General features: G+C 43.7%; 2 protein-coding genes across 2 annotated transcripts in view; one reads left to right on the plus strand and one right to left on the minus strand.

Moving 5' to 3' along the window:
• The window catches only part of IFT57 (intraflagellar transport 57), a 33,508-nt gene extending 31,086 nt beyond the window's left edge, over positions 1–2,422 (plus strand). The window contains exons 11-12 of the mRNA XM_068121004.2: positions 1,044–1,110; positions 1,258–2,422. Coding sequence (XP_067977105.2) covers positions 1,044–1,110; positions 1,258–1,439 — 249 coding nt within the window. The 3' untranslated portion in view covers positions 1,440–2,422. The remainder of the gene's footprint in view (positions 1–1,043; positions 1,111–1,257) is intronic.
• A 1,848-nt stretch (positions 2,423–4,270) lies between these two features.
• Positions 4,271–14,516, minus strand: LOC137430264 (uncharacterized). Its single transcript, XM_068121007.2, has 2 exons — positions 13,223–14,516; positions 4,271–7,477 (listed from the first exon to the last, which is right to left on the minus strand). Exons 1-2 carry the CDS (start codon positions 14,342–14,344, stop codon positions 7,463–7,465), a joined length of 1,137 nt encoding a protein of 378 aa, XP_067977108.2. The 5' UTR covers positions 14,345–14,516; the 3' UTR covers positions 4,271–7,462.
• Between the last annotated feature and the right edge of the window lie 3,911 nt (positions 14,517–18,427).

An 18,427-nucleotide genomic window follows, 5' to 3' on the forward strand; every position in this document is an offset into this window, starting at 1 on the left:
CTCCAAGAAGTTTTGTCACTAAAGCTTTTAGGTCTCACTGTCTGCCATGATCTTTCCTGGGAAAACCACATTTCCAAGCTGGCCTCCAAAGCCAGTCACCAACTGGGCATCCTCCGTCGTGCGAAGTCCTTCGTTGGCACACCTGAGCTCCTCACCACATACAAGGCTTTCATCCGCAGCTCAATGGAATCCTGTTCTCTCCTCTGGGCTGGTGCTCCTACCTCACACCTATCTCGGCTTCAAGCGGTCGAAACCAAAGCTTTCAGAATCATTGGAATCTCCTGCGATGAAGGTAACTCCGAGGGCCTTTCACTCGCTCACCGCAGGCAGGTTGGTGGTCTTTTTGTCTTCTACCGACTCCTCTCCAACCTTGCTCCCCCAGCTCTGTCTGTGCTCTGTCCCCCAAATATTCCTACAGGTCGCACAAGATCTGCCTGCAACCCTCTTATGGTTAAACTGCCAAAATCAAGAGTCTGCTTACCTTCACTCTTTTATTCCTCTTTTCTCCCGCCTCTGGAAGAAACTCCCTCACTCTCTTCAATCCCACTCCTCCCTCCAGGTCTTTAAAACAGCTGTTCACCACCATCTCTTATCCTCCCCCATCCAAAACCTTGATCTTTTCTACCCCCGTTAATTCACCCCAGATCCACTTTTTTTTAAATACCGACTTCTTTCATGGAAGTCCTAGTAGTGTCCATGTGTTTTGTTTTTTTTACCTCTCCCACCCCCCACCCCCCATAACCCCCACCGCCTTCTCATGCCTTATACACACTAAACATAATAATAGCGGTATATGTTTGTATCGCCAAGTAGTGAAATGCAAAAGCTTTTATTGTCGGAGAACTCTGGAAAATTGAAACTACCACACCCAGAAGGAAAACAAAAACCCACAATTTGCATGGGAGTTTAAGGAAGATTTTCAGTGTTATTCCAGTTTTGTACATGTGGATAATTGCATAACCGGGGATAAGAATATGAGCGTTGTTTTCCATTCTTTTATATTTAACCTCCAATGAACTGTTCCACCAACCTCTCACTCGCAGATTAGTGACGAGTTGGACAGGGTGAAGCAGGATGTGGAGGAACATGGAAACAGCTTGACAGACGGAGGTATGGGGAAATCCTATTTTCTTATTTAACTGCACATTAACTAGAATCTATTTACTTCATATATCATTCGCGCATTGTTAAACTTGTTGGAACTCAATTTTTTCGTCGTAATTCACTTCCATATTTGGTCGCCCGTGTTTGTCTCAGCTCCCCTTGTTCGTGTGAAACGTGCATTGGCTCGTCTCCGTGCTGAGACCCTGGACCTGAGGGTGCGTGTCGGGGTGGCTTCATATTCTCTGACTCAGGGAGCTCTTCGTAACCGTGGGCTTATGGCTCATGATATTCAAACTTCGTTCATCCCATTCTCCCACCAAACATCCACCTCATAACTTCTTTTATTTTGGTGTGGGAAAGGTACAAATGTATGCTTTAAACTTGTTCTTTCCTGGCCACGAGTATTCCCACCTTCTCACGGGGTCAGCTGGGGAAAGTTTGGTCCATGTCTTTCATGAACCAGTTGACAGTACCTGACGTTCGACTAAGTAGGTGTGAGCAGGAATTTGGCTAAGGTGTCAGCAATGGCTCGCCTTCTCTTCACGAAAGACTCCGTGGGATCTTTAATGTCCATCAACTAATGCAGGTGGAGGGGACACCCAGTTTAATGTTTAATGTTTAAGCCTGGCGTTGGCTTAGCGGCTAGGGTGCCAGCTTAGGATCCTAGGATCCTGGGTTCGAATCCCGGTCGATCGCTGAATTAACGCCAGGGGGGTTGACTCAGCCTGTCATCCTTCCGAGGTCGGCAAATTGAGTACCAGTTCACTGGTAATTCCCTGTTTGTCGTCAAAGGCGACAAACAGGGTTGGCGGCACGAAGGGCATCCGGCCGTAAAACATTGCTTCAAAAAGGGGACCGAAAAAAAACAACAACAACCACGGTGCCCGAAAAAGGCCAACCCCCGCTTTGCGGGGAAAAATGGCCTCTAAAGGTTGTTTTCTTTTTGAGGGACCTCACACACATGAATACCTCGCCCTGCCGGCAAAACACCAGGATGGCAGCTTATACGTAGGCCGAGATTTAAAACCAGGCTGCACAGGTCAGAGGCGAGTGTGATGCTTTCAAGAAAGCTTGTAAATATTTTTTGTAGTGTTTGGATGTTTTTTTTCCAGAAATCATGGTAGTGAAATCATAGTGGTGCCTTATGGGTGATTCATTCTGTATCATTTCTTATACTGCATGTTAACATTGTGGTCAAAAGCTTTCAAGGCAAGGAAGTTTTGCCCTTCACAGTAGAAAAAAATTGATTTTTCAATGAAATGCTGGAAGTGTATAATGTTCTTTAAGTGTTTACATACAATAAAGTTATCAAAGTTCATATGCCTTCAAACAGGATTAAAACTGATTCTTGAAAAATTAATGAGAGAATGAGCAACCAATCGTGTTATTTATTCTTTCCTGGAAGTCCTAGCAGTGTCCATGTGTTTTTTTTTTTTTACCTCTCCCACCCCCCCCCCATAACTCCCACCCCACATAACCCCCCCCCCCCCCCCATAAGACCAAATTACGACCAAAATCAAGACTCTCTGCTCACCTTCACTCCTTCATTCCTCTTTTCTCCCGCCTCTGGAACAAACTCCCCCACTCCCTTCAATCCCACTCCTCCCTCCAGGTCTTTAAAACAGCTGTTCGCCACCATCTCTTATCTTCCCCCATCCAAAACCTTGATATTTTCTACCCCCGCTAATTTCACCCCAAATCCACTTTTTTGAAATACCAACTTCTTTCCTGGAAGTCCTTGGTGTCCTTGTGTTTATACTTCTCCCACCTCCCCCCCTTCCCACGCCGCCTCCCCCCAAGCCCTCTCCATCCCACACATTCCCGATGTCCCTGCTCTCAAATGTTGTGTTTATGTGCTTCCCCTTCTCTCCCCATCTTGTCTACCGCTCCCCTTTTTATATATTTTGTTTGTTTGTCTGTTTGATTTGTTTGTGTGATAAATGTTAGGTCTTTCACGAGCCTCGATTATGTATACAAAAAAAGAAAAAATTGTATGGCACCTCTAGTCAGAACGAGTCGGCCTCCAGGGAAAATATCGGAATTTTCACTGAAGTTGCATTTACTGCTTATTGTCAAGGATGTAAAGTTAAAAAACAAAAATCCATAACAATCGGATGTAATAATTTGTAGGTTGTTGAAATTTTGACTTTGTTTCACTTCAAATTGCTACCTGCTAGCTCCGCCTTCCATGTCATCATTGGTCGTCTCTGTGCCGCCCCCTCTAACCGAGAACTTCATCACTTGGTGTTGCATTGTGACAACAGCTGAAATTCCCAGGTCAACCCACAGTTAGGCCTAGGCCACACCAACCAATTTCTTCCAATATGACAGAACGGGCGGTCATAGGAAATCGCGGAAAGTTGCCGTGGGCCACACCAGGCAACAACAAAATACTGGTTAAGGTGGGTTCCGCTGCGACAACCCGGAAGACGAGCAATATTTGGTCCCTCTCACACTTGTCAAAGGTATAGTTGTGAGGGAAGAATGAAATGACACTGATGAAATCTTGCTGGAAGAAGTGCCTCACAATTTTGGTGGTTTTTCTAATCAGGCAGTAGTGACGACGTCAGAGTAACAAGAGGAAGCTGCAGATCTGAAAGTGCCTTCTGTGGCAGGAAAGTCTCAATTTTAGAAATACGGTTTGCATAAGCTTTGGTTGTGATGTCATACAAAGCAGGTTTTCCTGCCACAGCTGAATCGGCTCATCCACACATTCTTCAGTACAAAAGTTTGCCATTTGCTTTGGGGAGAAGGCATTGCTGCTCTCTGGCTCAGGTGGAACACGTTTGTCGAGTCACATTGCGAGGGTGTCTGCACCAATGGACGAACACCAACTATGACCAATCAAGATCAAACATGTTAAATCGGTCCGACAGATGCAATTTTACACAACTGGCCATCTATACCAAACTATTCTCGATGATAAGACTTACAATATTGCATCAACTTGGAATAAATCATTGATGTGGCCTCGGACTTAATGTCTCAAAGGAAGCAAATTGTTTTTACAGCATAGTCCGTAGGGCAGTGCCGTCTGGGACAGCGTCTGTCCATCCTGTTTGTCCTTCTGCCAGCATTTTCGGGGGTTATTCCCTTGAAAGTTAAAAAAAAATTAGTTTTCTCTGCAACCGTTGGTGCGATTGACACAACGTTTTCACCACAGCAGTGCCTTCTCCTGTATAATTTTTAATGATAATTATGACGTCATAGGTCATGTGGTATGGGCGCCATCCTGGAAAAACCAAAAACTTTGCAACTCTATATCTCCGAAACCGCTCCAGGGAGAAAAAAATGAAAGGTGGCGCATTGTAAAGTACCCCTCATGGGGAATAAAATATGTTAATGATGATGTCATAGGTGCCTTCATTATGACGTCATAAATTGACAAGTGGAACGCTTGATCAGATCAGTATGAAATTTCTTGAGCGTGATCGAGAGATAAATTGGTCAAGAAAAATAAATTGATGACGTCATCGGTCACGTGGTTCGGCAGGCATATTTTTTTTACGGCGTAGCCCATTGGCCAGTGCCGTCTGGAACAGTGTTTTATATTAATCTGGTGTATATGTATGTCCCTCACAAACGTCCACCAATCAGAGCTGAGGATCTCGTCACATGACAGGTGGAGAGCAGATCCTCCACTCAAGCAGGTCCAAGCCCTGCTATGCTGTTGTTAGACTATCGGTCTTGTTTTTTCAAATCCAATCATAGACTTTCAAAGCAATAGTGAATTCAATTTGGGTTCAATAGCACCAGTCTGGCCATTTACTTTCAATAAACTATCCCATTGCTGTGAGAGCTCCAAGTGGAGTAAACATGTGACATTGTAGTTGCCTGTGTATGTCCTTCACTGAACTATGGTGGGCTTTTAAAAATAATTGGTACAAATGCTCCAAGCAGAAGATATTGGCTGTCAATCATACAATAGAGGTCAATCGTCCATCACCCTCTTGAATTAAACTGCTCCAGCAGATCTCTCAAGAGAAATGCAATTCCATTTGCACAAAAAGGCAATCAGATGACAATCCATTTACAGCTCTAACAAGTACAGCACAAAGCTCAACGCTGCAAGCTTGAATTGTGATGCAAAGTTCTACACAGCAAGGCATCATTCAGTGTGCATGGTTTGATTGAAATAACATTTGCAATTCAGGAATATATAATATAAACATTTAGCTGTTGCATGTTGCTAAATTTGATGCAAAATCATAATACATACACCACATAGATACACAAGTACAGAAACCTTGGAGGGGAATAACTATGGAAACTGTTTGTGCCATTTTGCAAAAGTGAGTTTCTTCCACAGCACCATCCGTAACTGATATGGCTACAGGTGTGAATAGTACAGCGAATAACAACAATAATTGTGCATTTTATGAGAAAAGCATGAAATTTTAACATAGTGCATACCATAAGGTTTATTTTCAGATGTGGAGGGAAGTCAGATTTGACCTCTGAGGACCGTGAGAGGTCAAATCCAAAATGGCCACCAGTCCACCGAGTCTAATGTTCAAACGCGCTTAATTTTGGAACCAGCTCTCCTGCTGAGTCATACTTGGCCCACCTTGCCCCATGTTCGCAAGAGAAGGCGGACACTCGTCTACTTCTGCATGTGACAGATGCTGTGCAAAAGGCGTGTAAGAAGGTGACCATACGTACCGTTGATACTGATGTCGTGGTACTGGCTGTGGCTTCATTCAGCAAGACAGCTCCCGATGAGCTGTGGGTTGCCTTTGGTGTCGGGTCAAGCTTTCGGTACATAGCTGTTACGAAATGGTTGCCACATTGAATCCAGCACAGTGTCTGACTCCCAGTCTTTCACGCTTTCACCGGGTGTGACACTGTATCTGCATTCGCTGACAGAGGAAAGAAGACTGCCTGGGAAACTTGGAAGTCTTTCCCAGAGGTGAATGATGCTTTCAATGAACTCCTAGGCATGCCTAGTGAGGTCAATGAAGGCTCAATGTTACTGCTAGAGCGATTTGTGGTGCTGATGTACGACCGAACCAGTGAGAGCACGGAAGTGAATGATGCCAGGAAACAGCTCTTCACACAGAAGTGTAGAACTCTAGAGAACATTCCTCCAACCCAGGCAGCACTCAAGCAGCACATCAAGTGCACTTGCTACCAGGCCAACTGTTGGAACCAGGCATTGGTCATGGATCCAGAGATGCCAGACCCATCTGACTGGGGCTGGACAAAGGAGACAACTGGGTGGCAGCCTCTTTGGACCACTCTCCCTGAAGCATCAAAGTCGTGCCATGAATTGATCCACTGTGGCTGCAAGAAAGGGTGCACTGGACGCTGCAAGTGTGCCAAAGCTGCATTCAAGTGCACTGCACTGTGCTTCTGTTCTGGAGACTGTTAGATTTTGATCATTACCAATTTTCATCATTGCACTTGATTTAATGTAAGCTTTTGTGGACATACTTGGTTAACTACAGTTATTTTTTCAGAGGTTATTGCATCATTCCTTGCAGTGTAAACACTTTTTTCATCATTTCTGGGCTTTGGGTGTTCTGTACCTTTCCCTGTACCTGAAAAAATAAAGTTTTAAAAGTTCAAATGAACTTTTTCCAATAGCAGTTCCAACTGCACTATCATAAAAATAGATATTTAACATAATTTGACCTTGACCTTGACCTAAATGCATGTCCTTGAGTTCTGGCGATCTCAAAAGTATCACCAACTGAATGGGCATCCCCAATTTAGTTGGAAATGACACCTATAATGTTTTTCTACACTATTTGGTTCCAGAATTAAGCGCGTTTGAACATTAGACCCGGTGGACTGGCGGCCATTTTGGATTTGACCTCTCACGGTCCTCAGAGGTCAAATCTGACCCCTCCACATCTGAAAATAAACCTTATGGTATGCACTAACTATGTTAGAAATTTCATGCTTTTCTCATAAAATGCACAATTGTTATAATATGAGAGCTTATCCGCCGTACTAGAAGAGGCTTCTACCTGTGAATGAGGGTCATGGGAGTTAAGGTTCTGAAATTTTAAAATTTTGCGCGGAGTCCAAATTAATGCATTTTAAAAGTCTGTTAAGACCCTGGTCAGCAGAGTCACTCAGAAACCTGACAGCATTCCAAGCCTGTGGAGCATCGCATGTCTACAGGACCACTGAAGAGGAATATCTACCAGCTGCGCAAGCAATAAGATGGACATGGGGAGTTAGAGATCCATCGATGATTTGGAAAAGGTGCAGTGAATAGCTGGTTTCTCTGAATAGAGCCATGGAGATGTCTGAAGGGGAAGCAGTCACAATCCTTGCCCTACTCAGGTAGACACAGCAGTGCTGAACCACTTGAAGATGTTGATTTGAAATTGATCAGCATCAATTCCTCTCAGCATGCAGTCTCCTAGGTAGTTGAAACAACAGGAAATATTAGCTTAACTGTAAGTGATACAGGACCGAACGATTAGCTGGTGGTAGAATAATACTGACGAGATACTGCTCGTTAAACAGGTAGTGGACAAAAAATAGAAACACCAGTGTAAAGCCACTTAAAAGGGTGTTGGGCCACCACGTGCGGCCAGTAAGGCCTGTATGCGGCGTGGCATAGAGTCCACCGGCGTCTGGAGTTCTGCAGGAGGGATACTGCCATTCTTCCACGAGAAAGTCAATCAACTAACACCTGTTTTTGACGGAGGTGGAAAACGCTTTCTCGGGCGTCGTTGCAGAATATCCCATAAATGCTCAATTGGGTTTAGATCTAGTAACCGAGAAGGCCATGCCAATCATGCCATATGGATAACATTTGTGTCATGCTCATCTAACCATTGGGCCTTCTGTATCCATCTTGTGCACCCCATGAATTGCATCCTCTCCTGCCCCCAATTCCTCCCTACACCCATTGTTTGGCCAAGTCTCCTTCTATATTGGACTTCAACTCTGCTGTTGGTGTTTCCCCTCTCTCTTAAAATAACTGTTCCCGTTGTTCTGTTGTCTCCTGATCTGATGTGTACTAGTACTACCTACACATGCTTTGTGGATGGGGCAGTTGGGGGGTCTCCTCTTGCAGCCATGATAGTCATAATTATAGGCAACCAGGCCTTTGCAGCATTTTTATATATGACCCTAAGCATGCTCGGATGTCATTTGCTAAATTAACGCATTGGCCACAGTTTTCTGGAAGCCGTTGCTTGGTGTACCCTCATTTACCCAGGTGCTTCCATTTTTTGTCCACTACCTGTATGTTATTAAACCACGAAACCTTTTCCCAGGCCAAAAAGTTCACCACCGCATTATTTAAGGGATTTGCAGAGGGAAGTGTGATTGCCTCCCAGCCGTGTTTGCAGTACTTCCTTTGATAATTCACTTGTAAAACACAAGACCACTACTAACTTAGCCACTACTAATACTACTAATTTAAGCCGGGCAGTGACTACTATTTAAGTGCTGTTTTCTCCATGATGCACTGCCCCAGACGCATCAAATTTATAATGGTAGTTTTCATATTAACTGATTGCACTGAGTAATATAATCCAGGGAGAAACAACTCAGAGTGTAGCACATTTCCAACTGAGGTATGTATAATTTAACAAACAAACAAAAAATATTAAGTCACCTTGATATTAAGTCACATTGAATCATGCTTTGTTCTTTGAAGCATCACTAGAGACGACAGCTTTCATATCATAGACTGTTTAGTGGTCTTTAGTCTTCTATCACCCTGTATTGCTCCCCTAACTCAAGCCCTTTCAGTCACACCCACCTATCCCCAGATGTACCATGGCGAGCACATTTATCCAGCAACGCCCTCAAAGGTTGTCAAACTTTTCAAACTGCACGATTTTTACTCACTTGCATTCCTTCGCCTCTCTCTACTCCCCTCTTTGTCAGCGCCTACTCGTGTCTGTCTATACCTGGCAAATGTCTGCTTCTTCCCTTCTGCACTTTCCTGTCTTTCAAACCCAGAATCACTGCTCACATCCACTTATTTTTTCCTCTTTATCCCCATTTGTTGAACCAACTTCCACATTCTCTTTAATTTCATTCTTCCCTCCAGGTCTTCAAGACAGCTGGTCACTGTCATTTCAGATCATCCCCCATACAAATCCATGATCTTTTCTACCCTCATAACCCCTCCTCCTCCTTTCCACCCTCAAACTACAAACAAATCCCTCCTCTTTCCAAATGTCCAGTTTTCCCTCCTGAGAATTTCCCTCTGTATCCATCTTGTGCACCCCATGCATTGCATCCTCTCCTGCCCCCAATTCCTCCCTACACCCATTGTTTGGCCAAGTCTCCTTCCATATTGGACTTCGACTCTGCTGTTTTTGTTTCCCCTCTCTCTTAAAATAACTGTTCCCGTTGTCCTGTTGTCTCCTGATCTGATAAGTGTACGAGTACTACCTCTTCCACGAGCCTTGACTGTGTATCCCCAAAAAAAAAAGAGACTTTTTGCCATGCGCTGTGTGTTTACACTGATTTGGTTCTGCTCACCGGGCACTTTTAACCTGCCGTTGCTGGCATTAAATCTGTAATTCAAATCGTCTTTAAAACGTAATTTTCAGTATTTAGATAAAAGAGTGGCAATTACACAATGGTTAACCATAATTGTTATGTTCCTGAATGCAAATCGGGAATGCAAGGTTCATTGCATTCCCGATTGAATTACAGATTTAATGGTTAATGGATTTAATGATTTAATGGTCCTAAAGGTTAATGCTAAAAGGTAATTCTAAAGTGTAATTATAATAGGTTTTAATGGTTAATTCCAAAAGGTAACAGTTGCATATTTTATGAAAAGGAAATATAATAACCTTCTGTTAAATGTTTTGGGGTCCCAGCGGGTATCGTAAGGTAGGTAGGAGGTTTCAGAAATTCCTCAATAAAATTATGATTTTGAAATGTGAACAACTGTAGTATTAGTACTGCAGTATTAATTTGTGATTGGAATGATGAATGATGCTGTTTTGAATGAAAATATAGAGATATTGAGTTTAAAGCAGAATTAGGAAATGAAGTAAGGGTTTCCATCTGTGACATTCGCCGATTTCCCCATTTGCAGTTTCGCCATTGACTGGATATCGCAACATTCAGACTGGGTACGTTTTTTTCCCAAGTCCTTCGCGAACCTGCTGTCAATGCCTGACGTTCGACTGAAGGTGGCACAGGAATGTGGAATTTATGGGTTCATCGTTTGCCATTCGCCGTTTTTTCCCCAAGTCATTCACGAACCGGCTGTCCATGTCTGAAGTCAAAATAATTTAATACCTACATTATTTGCTTACTGTTATCCCCACCAGGTCATACTATCCTTTTCATCTGAAGTATCAAACAAGTCTGGCTTAGCCATTGTTAGACTATCGAGCTTGTTTTATTCGCTCACCTGGAATGCGATGGCTGGCACGTCGTCAGTCTGTAAACACCTGAAACTTCTTCTCCAAAACCTCTGATGGGATTGGGACCAAATTTGGCACAAATGATATTTGTTGTGTTATGACTAAAGTTTGTTCATGGCATTATCAAGATCGGGGTTAAAGGGGGTCAACCTGGGGTTAAAGTGTATCCAGGTTTGACCCTCCAAAATAGGAATTTGCTTTTTTCTCTGAAACTACACACAATATTTCAATGAAACTTCACCACAACCTTCATCACCCGTGATGTACCAATGTTTGTGCACGGCATGAAAATTTTTTGCCCCTTCGGGGATTTATAGGGGGTAAAAGTGGGTCCAGGTTTGACCCCCCCAAAATAGATATTTGCTTTCTTCTTAGAAACTACACACAGGATTGAGATGAAACTTCACCACAACCTTCACCACCCGTTGTACAAAAGTTTGTTTCTGGCATATAAAAAAAATCGGGGTCTAAAGTGGTCTATTGGGGGGGGGGGGGTGAGGGGGGTTGGGGGAGGGGTTCCCCCAAAATAGGTATTTGCTTTTTTCTCAGAACCTACACACACAATTTTGATGAAACTTCACCACAACCTTCATCATCCGTGATGTACCAATGTTTGTTTAAAGTCTTATGATTATGTTAGTATGATTGTACATGCTGCCCTGTCTTCTAGCAAGCATTGAAATTGGTTTAAAATATCTTTAGTCGGTGCAGTATACTGTTTATTCTACCAGGTGAGCGCCAGGGGTATTGCCCCTATGTTTTTTTTATTAATGACACTTCACCCACCACAAAGCCAAAGGCCAATCGAGGTGGGCGTCAGTTCCATCGAGAGCAGTTTTACTTTGTTTTGTTTTTTGAATTAAATACAGTTTATCATCTCTGTGTCTGACGAACAGAGTAGTTCACATCACGTATTATTCTTGTAAAATATGCCATAAATTGTGTACATTTAATAAAGACACTCCACAATGCAGTAAAGTCCCAAGTCTCTGGCACTTCCCAAGACAAATTGTTTGTTGGATCAACTTCCTCTGGGAATTTAACCCAGTTCAAGACAGATCAGCATGGCTGAGCTCATGATTCTGCCACGCCTGATAAACATGAGTTACCAGCAAAGAGAATCCATAATGGGAATATTTACTCAATGGTGCTATATGATGTTACTTTGAAGTGAGTATAAGGTGGGGCAACACATCCCTGGCAGGAAAGGTGGGGCAAGATCCTTTCAGGATGATACATTTCAACGCACTCCCCCGCCCCTTGCTCATGTGCAACCTCCTTGGTCATTGTTATGTGTTCAGTATCCTGAAAGTCCACACTAGAAGTTCCTCTTGCTTACGGCACTCCAGATAATTTATAATGGATAATGTTTTTATTTATAGAGCAGGGAGAGGGCTACTCAACACGCAAGGGGCATCTTGCCCCAACTGCCAGGGGCATTTGCCCTAACTTTCTTGATATCTGATCCAGAGATTAATTTTATCTGTCACTTTACACTCGTTTGTAATCTATTGCAGGTTAAAGCATTGTACAGAATGTAGAATGTATTTCTTTCAACAAGTGTGCCCCACGTGATCTTCGGGTCATTTTATGAGAATGTTAGGATTTACAAAAGGAAGCAAAGGGAGTCTATTACAGTAGAGGGAAAAAAATACAAGTAAGGAGTGGAGAAAGAAAGGAAATTCGTTTGAGGGGTGAGAAGAGTAAAGGGAGTGGAAGGGAGATGCATGTTTGGAGTATACCCGGGGGCCAGCACAGACGAACAACCTCACAGATCCCCCTCTACCCCACCATTTCTCTCTTTTGTAACTTTTAAAATAACTTTCTGTCATGAAGATTCTAAATTAGAACAGCAACAAGCTCATCAACAAAGTAAAATCACAGCAGCAGCCTATTTAGATACATCACAGTATAAGTGTCGAAAAGTAAATTAATGAAATATTGTATTAACAAATGTATTATATAAGTTGAAGTTTGTGACTGTCCGTACATTGGCGGCCGCCTTCGGTGCTGCTTTTGCTTTTCTAGCCTGTGTTTGAAGCTTGACCCAGCTATCAACTCATCCCTGTGTTTTACAGACTGTGTGATTCAGCAATGTGTATGCCGTCCCTCCGATGAACGTTAAGCAGGGTGTTCCAACACCGACATAAGTTGGTGGATGTTAAAGACCCAACTGTCTCCTTTACAAAAAATTGACACGTCATCGCTGGCACCCTGGGCAAATTACAACTTCCTGCCATAATCTTAGTCGAACGTCACGCCTGGCCAGCCGGTTCGTGAAAGACTGAGCCAAACCTCCCCTGGCCAACCCTTCAAGAAAATGGGACTTCAACAAAGCATAACGATATCTTTCACTGGCCATGTCTCTTCAAACATACAACCAGGAGGAAGTGAGGATGAGTTTATGAAAGGTTTCGCTGTACCGTACTGTTAAAAAAAAATTACATGAGAAGCTCGGGCCCCTCAACGGACCCAGGGCTCTGGGGCAGTGACCCCTCCGGACCACCCTTCTCATCCGCCTGAGTATATATGGGAGGAAGTGGGGTGGGGATAATGAACGGGTAGTCAAAATGTCCACCATATTTGTGTACATAATAAAGAGTATGAAACATACCCCGCCGCATAATTCACACTTTACTTCACACCAAACAAAAATAGAAAAGGTCATTTCATCTGAAGTCGTTTAGGCCTTTTGTGACTTGGCATCACAGCTGGTCTTTGAACAGATCAATCCTATATCAATCAATGTTGCTCACCGATTTCAGCAGCTCGCATCTCGTTTTGAGCTCGATTTTCTCGCCATCCCACTTGGTTGTTCTTCCCGCACCACAGTAACCAAACTCTGCTTCATTCATTCCCTGAGAGTCCCACTCGATTTCTGACATTTGATCATCACTATCCATGCATGTCCAGTTGGAACCATGTTGCTCTCTGTCTGTGACCAGGATAGGTTCACCACGTGCAATCGGCCGCAGCAGGCATATTCTACAGCGGTGGAGGCAACGAAGACCGCCGTTGGTGCCAGCACAGATAAATGGCGTCACAAAACTTTTGAAGACAAACAACGTCCAGGTGACCTCATGCATCAAGGCTAGATCCGGCATGGCGGAACCAAAGTGCCTGTTTTCCCTCATATGTTGAGCAGTCAGCCAATGGTACGTGACGTAAGGAAACCAGCAGCAGGTGTACGTTGATGCAAGACCCAAGGCAAGGCTTAGTTTTGGATTTGTGGTGCAATTTTGACAATGAGCCATTGCACAGAGTGCTAGGATACAGCTCACGACCGGTGTGCTCAGGGCGACGTCGTGGATGATCAGGTACCAGGCCGCACAGCCATGCAAGTTCTTATCCCTGTCTGTATTGTATATTATGAGCTGTATGACAAAGCCGACAAAAATGGCTATCACCCAAGCACTCAGCACGGTAAGACACACTTGCCATTTCAGGTCATGTACCCTGAAAGAGCAGGGTCTTAGCACCAGTAGGAGAAGACTGCTCACCAACATGCTGACCATGACCGCACAGGCCATGTGGATGTCGAATCCGTCACCTGGAAGTAGAGTACCAACGGGAGTGGAAACTTTGTACTTGTTCAACACGTACATCTCCCAAACGAACACCAAGAGCATGAAAACAAAATCTGCCAGGGCCACATTAAATATCAACATGTTGACCGTGAAAGGTGTTGGGCCTCCATCATCGGGCCTCAGCTCTATCGTCAAAGACTTCCTGGTGCTACGTTGTACAATGGAGCGAAGCAGAGTACCCAATAACAGAGAGTTTCCAGCAATGGCCAAGAAAGATATAGCGGCTCGAATGTAGATAAAGGTCAAGTAGATACTTCCATCGCTTACAGTTTCCAGTGAAGTGCAGTTCATTGTTGCTGCTTCCTGAACTGCTGCTAAGAAGTGGATGTCTCAATATGTTGCTGTTTTTCAAACATTTACTGAAAACAACCTCTATTCTTTACTACCTCTAATTCCCACTCCTCTACTTTCCTTGAAGTAAATGCAATTTTAAACATCCCCAACTGCCCTAAACTCCACCCCGACACCCACTGCCATCACTAATGATTGACTAGAGTTATAAAACGAGGAGACTGTGTGTGTAGCTGGGTTAATATGTCCAATGGGTGTAGATCTCTGTTTTTTAATGTCAAAGTCCACCAGTAAAACGTTCCAAAATATAGTCAGGTTGGTCTTTCAAATCAGTTTTTTACACTTCCTAACTTGGTCATAATTTGTGGACCTCCCAACTTGACCCTTTTTATGAACATGCTTACTTGGCCCATTTTTGTTGGTGTTAAAGGTGGGCAATGAAACTAACACTTTTTTGTTAACCTTTTTTGACATCAGGTCAGTCTTTTGGGACTGCCACTGGTAACATGTAACCCAGTGCTACCTGCCGCATGGTTGGGTTACCACCTTTTACCACCTTTTAGAGGCTATTTTTCCCCGCAAAGCAGGGGTTGGCCTTTTTCGGGAACCGTGGTTGTTGTTGTTTTTCGGTCCCCTTTTTGAAGCAATGTTTTACGGCCGGATGCCCTTCCTGACGCCAACCCTTTTTGCCGCCTTTAACGACAAACAGGGAATTACCAGTGAACTGGTACTCAATTAACCGACCACGGAAGGATGAACAGGCTGAGTCAACCCCCCTGGCGTTAATTCAGCAATCGACCGGGATTTGAACCCAGGATCCTTGGATCCTAAGCCGGCACCCTAGCCGCTAGCCCAACACCAGGGTTTGACACTTGGGTTGTCGACGACTAAACCGACACCCCTCACTGACTTTGCTAGTGGGGATGAGGGTAACTTTGACACCCTGCAGGACGAAAAACAACACCTGACAAAGGGCGGATGAGCTCCATTTGGGAGACAATGGCCATCCGGTAAGGAGATGGTGTCTCCTAAAAAACACCCAATGGATCAGACCAGTTTGAGTAATACCAAAGACTTTTAAAATGGTACATGCTGCTTTCTTGCTTGACATTCAGCATTTAAAAGGATACAGCTGGATAATCCTTATCGGGTGGCATCCATGGGGAGGAGGAAATTCCTCCTGAGGAAATGCCCCGCTGAGTTCAGTAAGAAAAGTGGCGCCATTGCTATATGACGTTGCTGGTACCCAGAGTACCATGGGAAATGACGGCAGTGCTGGCACTTCCCCCAAGCTCAGGGGCTGTGTTAAGTGTTTGTCTCATCAGTGTGTCTGTGTGTGTGTCTGTGTGTGTGTGTGTGTGTGTGTGTGTGCGCGTGCGAGTGTGTTACGAGCCTTAGACCATGTATATTAAACAAAACAAAAAACACTTCTTAGGTTAGCCCTTTTTGTTACCTTGTTTATTCAAAGTTGAGGCTTATGGAAGAGTGAGGTGTGGAGGGTAAAAAGCCAACGAACTGGCAATGGGATCTCAATTGGATACAATAAGGGAATGAGTGAACAGAGAGAGAGAGAGAGAGAGAGAGAGAGAGAGAGAGAGAGAGAGAGAGAGAGAGAGAGAGACAGAGAGAGAGAGACAGAGATGGGGGAGGAAACAGCAACCTGCAAATGAGATAATTGGGTTAGGTTCCAAGCTGGCCTCCAAAGCCAGTCGCTGACTGGGCATCCTCCGTCATCTGAAGTCCTTTCTTGGTACTACTGAGCTCCTCACCACATACAAAGCTTTCATCCACAGCTTGATGGAGTACTGCTTTCCCCTCTGGGCTGGTGCTCCTGTCTCACACCTAGCTCGGCTTCACGCTGTAGAAACCAAGTCTTTTAGAATCGTTGGTCTATCCCGTGATGAAGCTGATTCTGAGGGCCTTTCACTCTCTCACCACAAGCAGATTGGTGGTCTTTCTGTCTTCTATCGACTCCTCTCCGGCCGAGCTCCCCCAGCTCTGTCTCCCAAATATTCCTTCAGGACGCACAAGATCTGCCAGCAACCCTCTCTTCTGGTGAAACTGGCAAAATCAAGACTCTGCTCAATTTCACTCTTTCATTCCTCTTTTCTCCCACCTCTGGAACAAACTCCCTTACTCTCTTCAATCCCACTCCTCCCTCCAGGTCTTCAAAGCAGCTGTTCACCACCATCTCTTATCATCCCCCATCCAAAAACTTGATCTTTTCTACCCCTGTTAATACACCCCAAATCCACCTTTTTCAAACTCAGTTTTTCTTTCATGAAAATCCTTGTAGTGTCCATTTGTTTTATACCGTTTCCCTTCCCCAAGCCCTCCCCCTTCCACAGGTTTAAAGATGTCCCTGTTCTCTACTGTTGATGTGCTTCTCTTTTTCTCTCCCTTCTGTCTCCCGCTCCCTTTATTATGTCTCCCGAGCCCACCTCTTTAGTGTCTCCAGTTTTTCCTTCCACCTCTGTGATTGAGAGTTTGCAGCTGTATCCATCTTGTTCACCCCCTGTGTTCTCCCCGGCCTGTGTCCTCCCCGGCTCGGTCCCAGAACCTCAACACTGTACACAAACTACAGCAATGTGACTGCGTCACCAATATGCCTCCGTGTAGTCCCTGCCCATGACAACAGGCAGACATGCCCTCATTGACTGTCATAAAAATAAACAAGCTTGATTTAAATCCATTCAGCTGTTCTCAAGTGTCACATTTTTACCAGACATGACAGGTTTCACATCGATCGGTGAAGCGGTTTCAGAGAAGGGTTTTTTTTTTTTTTGAAATATCAGCTTTCAAGCTAATATGGCTACCAAAACCATGTGACATATGACATCAAAATGTACGCTCTGCATATGCATAGGTAGGGCATCATGTTTGCGAAGTTCATGTTGATCAGATAAGGTTCGTTTTTCTATCCAAAATGGCTGCCAAACCACACGACCTACAATGTCATCATTTTCAAAGTATTTGCAGCAACCGTGTTAGATGACATTTGTAAACTTTCGCATCGATAGGGTAAGCTGTTTCAGAGATATAATTATTTTACATTTTCCTTCAATCCTATATAGCTGCCACGCTGTTGTGAAATCAAATCGAGACCTCTTTCTCATATATGAGGCTCTATTGAAATCTATCTCCACATACCATATAACACAAAATAAAAGAATATCATAAGAACTACAAAGAAAGGAAAAAATGGCATTCCCGACTCATCTATAATAGTCCAGTCAAATGGTGCCTTGACCCACCACTAATTGGAAAAGTTTGTTTCTCTGTTGGATTCTCCTCTGATATACCCCAGGAATACCATATCAAAAATAGAGATGAATGGGTGGGGTGGAAGGGGTCTAAATATGCTAATTTATGTTAATTAGGTCCAAAAATCAAAAGGAACAAGCTAAACAAGAAGAAATCTTGCATTTGTCTCAAGAATAATCAATTTAATGCTACCCAACTTCATCAATAGTGTTGTTATAAATGATAGAAAGTCAAATTAGGTACTCACTTGGATTATTACCTGATGATGTAATCATAATTATGCTAATTAAGTGTCGCCATTAATGAAAAACCTTCTTTTGAAATAGTGAACCAAAAATTATAAGAATGGTGTCAAAACCTGGGTTTTCATGGTCAAGGTGTTCAATGGTACGGGCCAGAACTTCATGAAGTTATTATTATTGTGCAAGTTATCCAAATTATGCAAATAAGGCCCTTACCAAGAAACATATTACAATAAAAAGTAATTGCTCATACCGGGTAAGACAAATAGAGGAGACAAACCTACATGCAAGTCTCCAAAACACTTGTTTAGCTGTGCGGTCGTTCAGTCATCAATTTCAGCCTCAATAACGTGTGGGTCCATTGAATTAGTGCAACTTGTACCTTTGCACTCACCACAAGCAAATGTGCATTCAAGACCGTGCCTCCGACAAGTGCATTTCAGAGTGTTGCAGCCAGTTTTACAGTTACAGTGAATAACTTCAAGTAGGTAGTCAGGAGCCGGAGGCAGGTCTGTTTGTTCTGGAATGAATTTGCCATCCTTCGCCTTCCATCCCCAGTCAGTGGCATTTAGTCTGG

Source organism: Myxine glutinosa, chromosome 6, assembly GCF_964187855.1.
Source record: "Myxine glutinosa chromosome 6, kmMyxGlut1.1, whole genome shotgun sequence".
NCBI lineage: Eukaryota > Metazoa > Chordata > Myxini > Myxiniformes > Myxinidae > Myxine > Myxine glutinosa.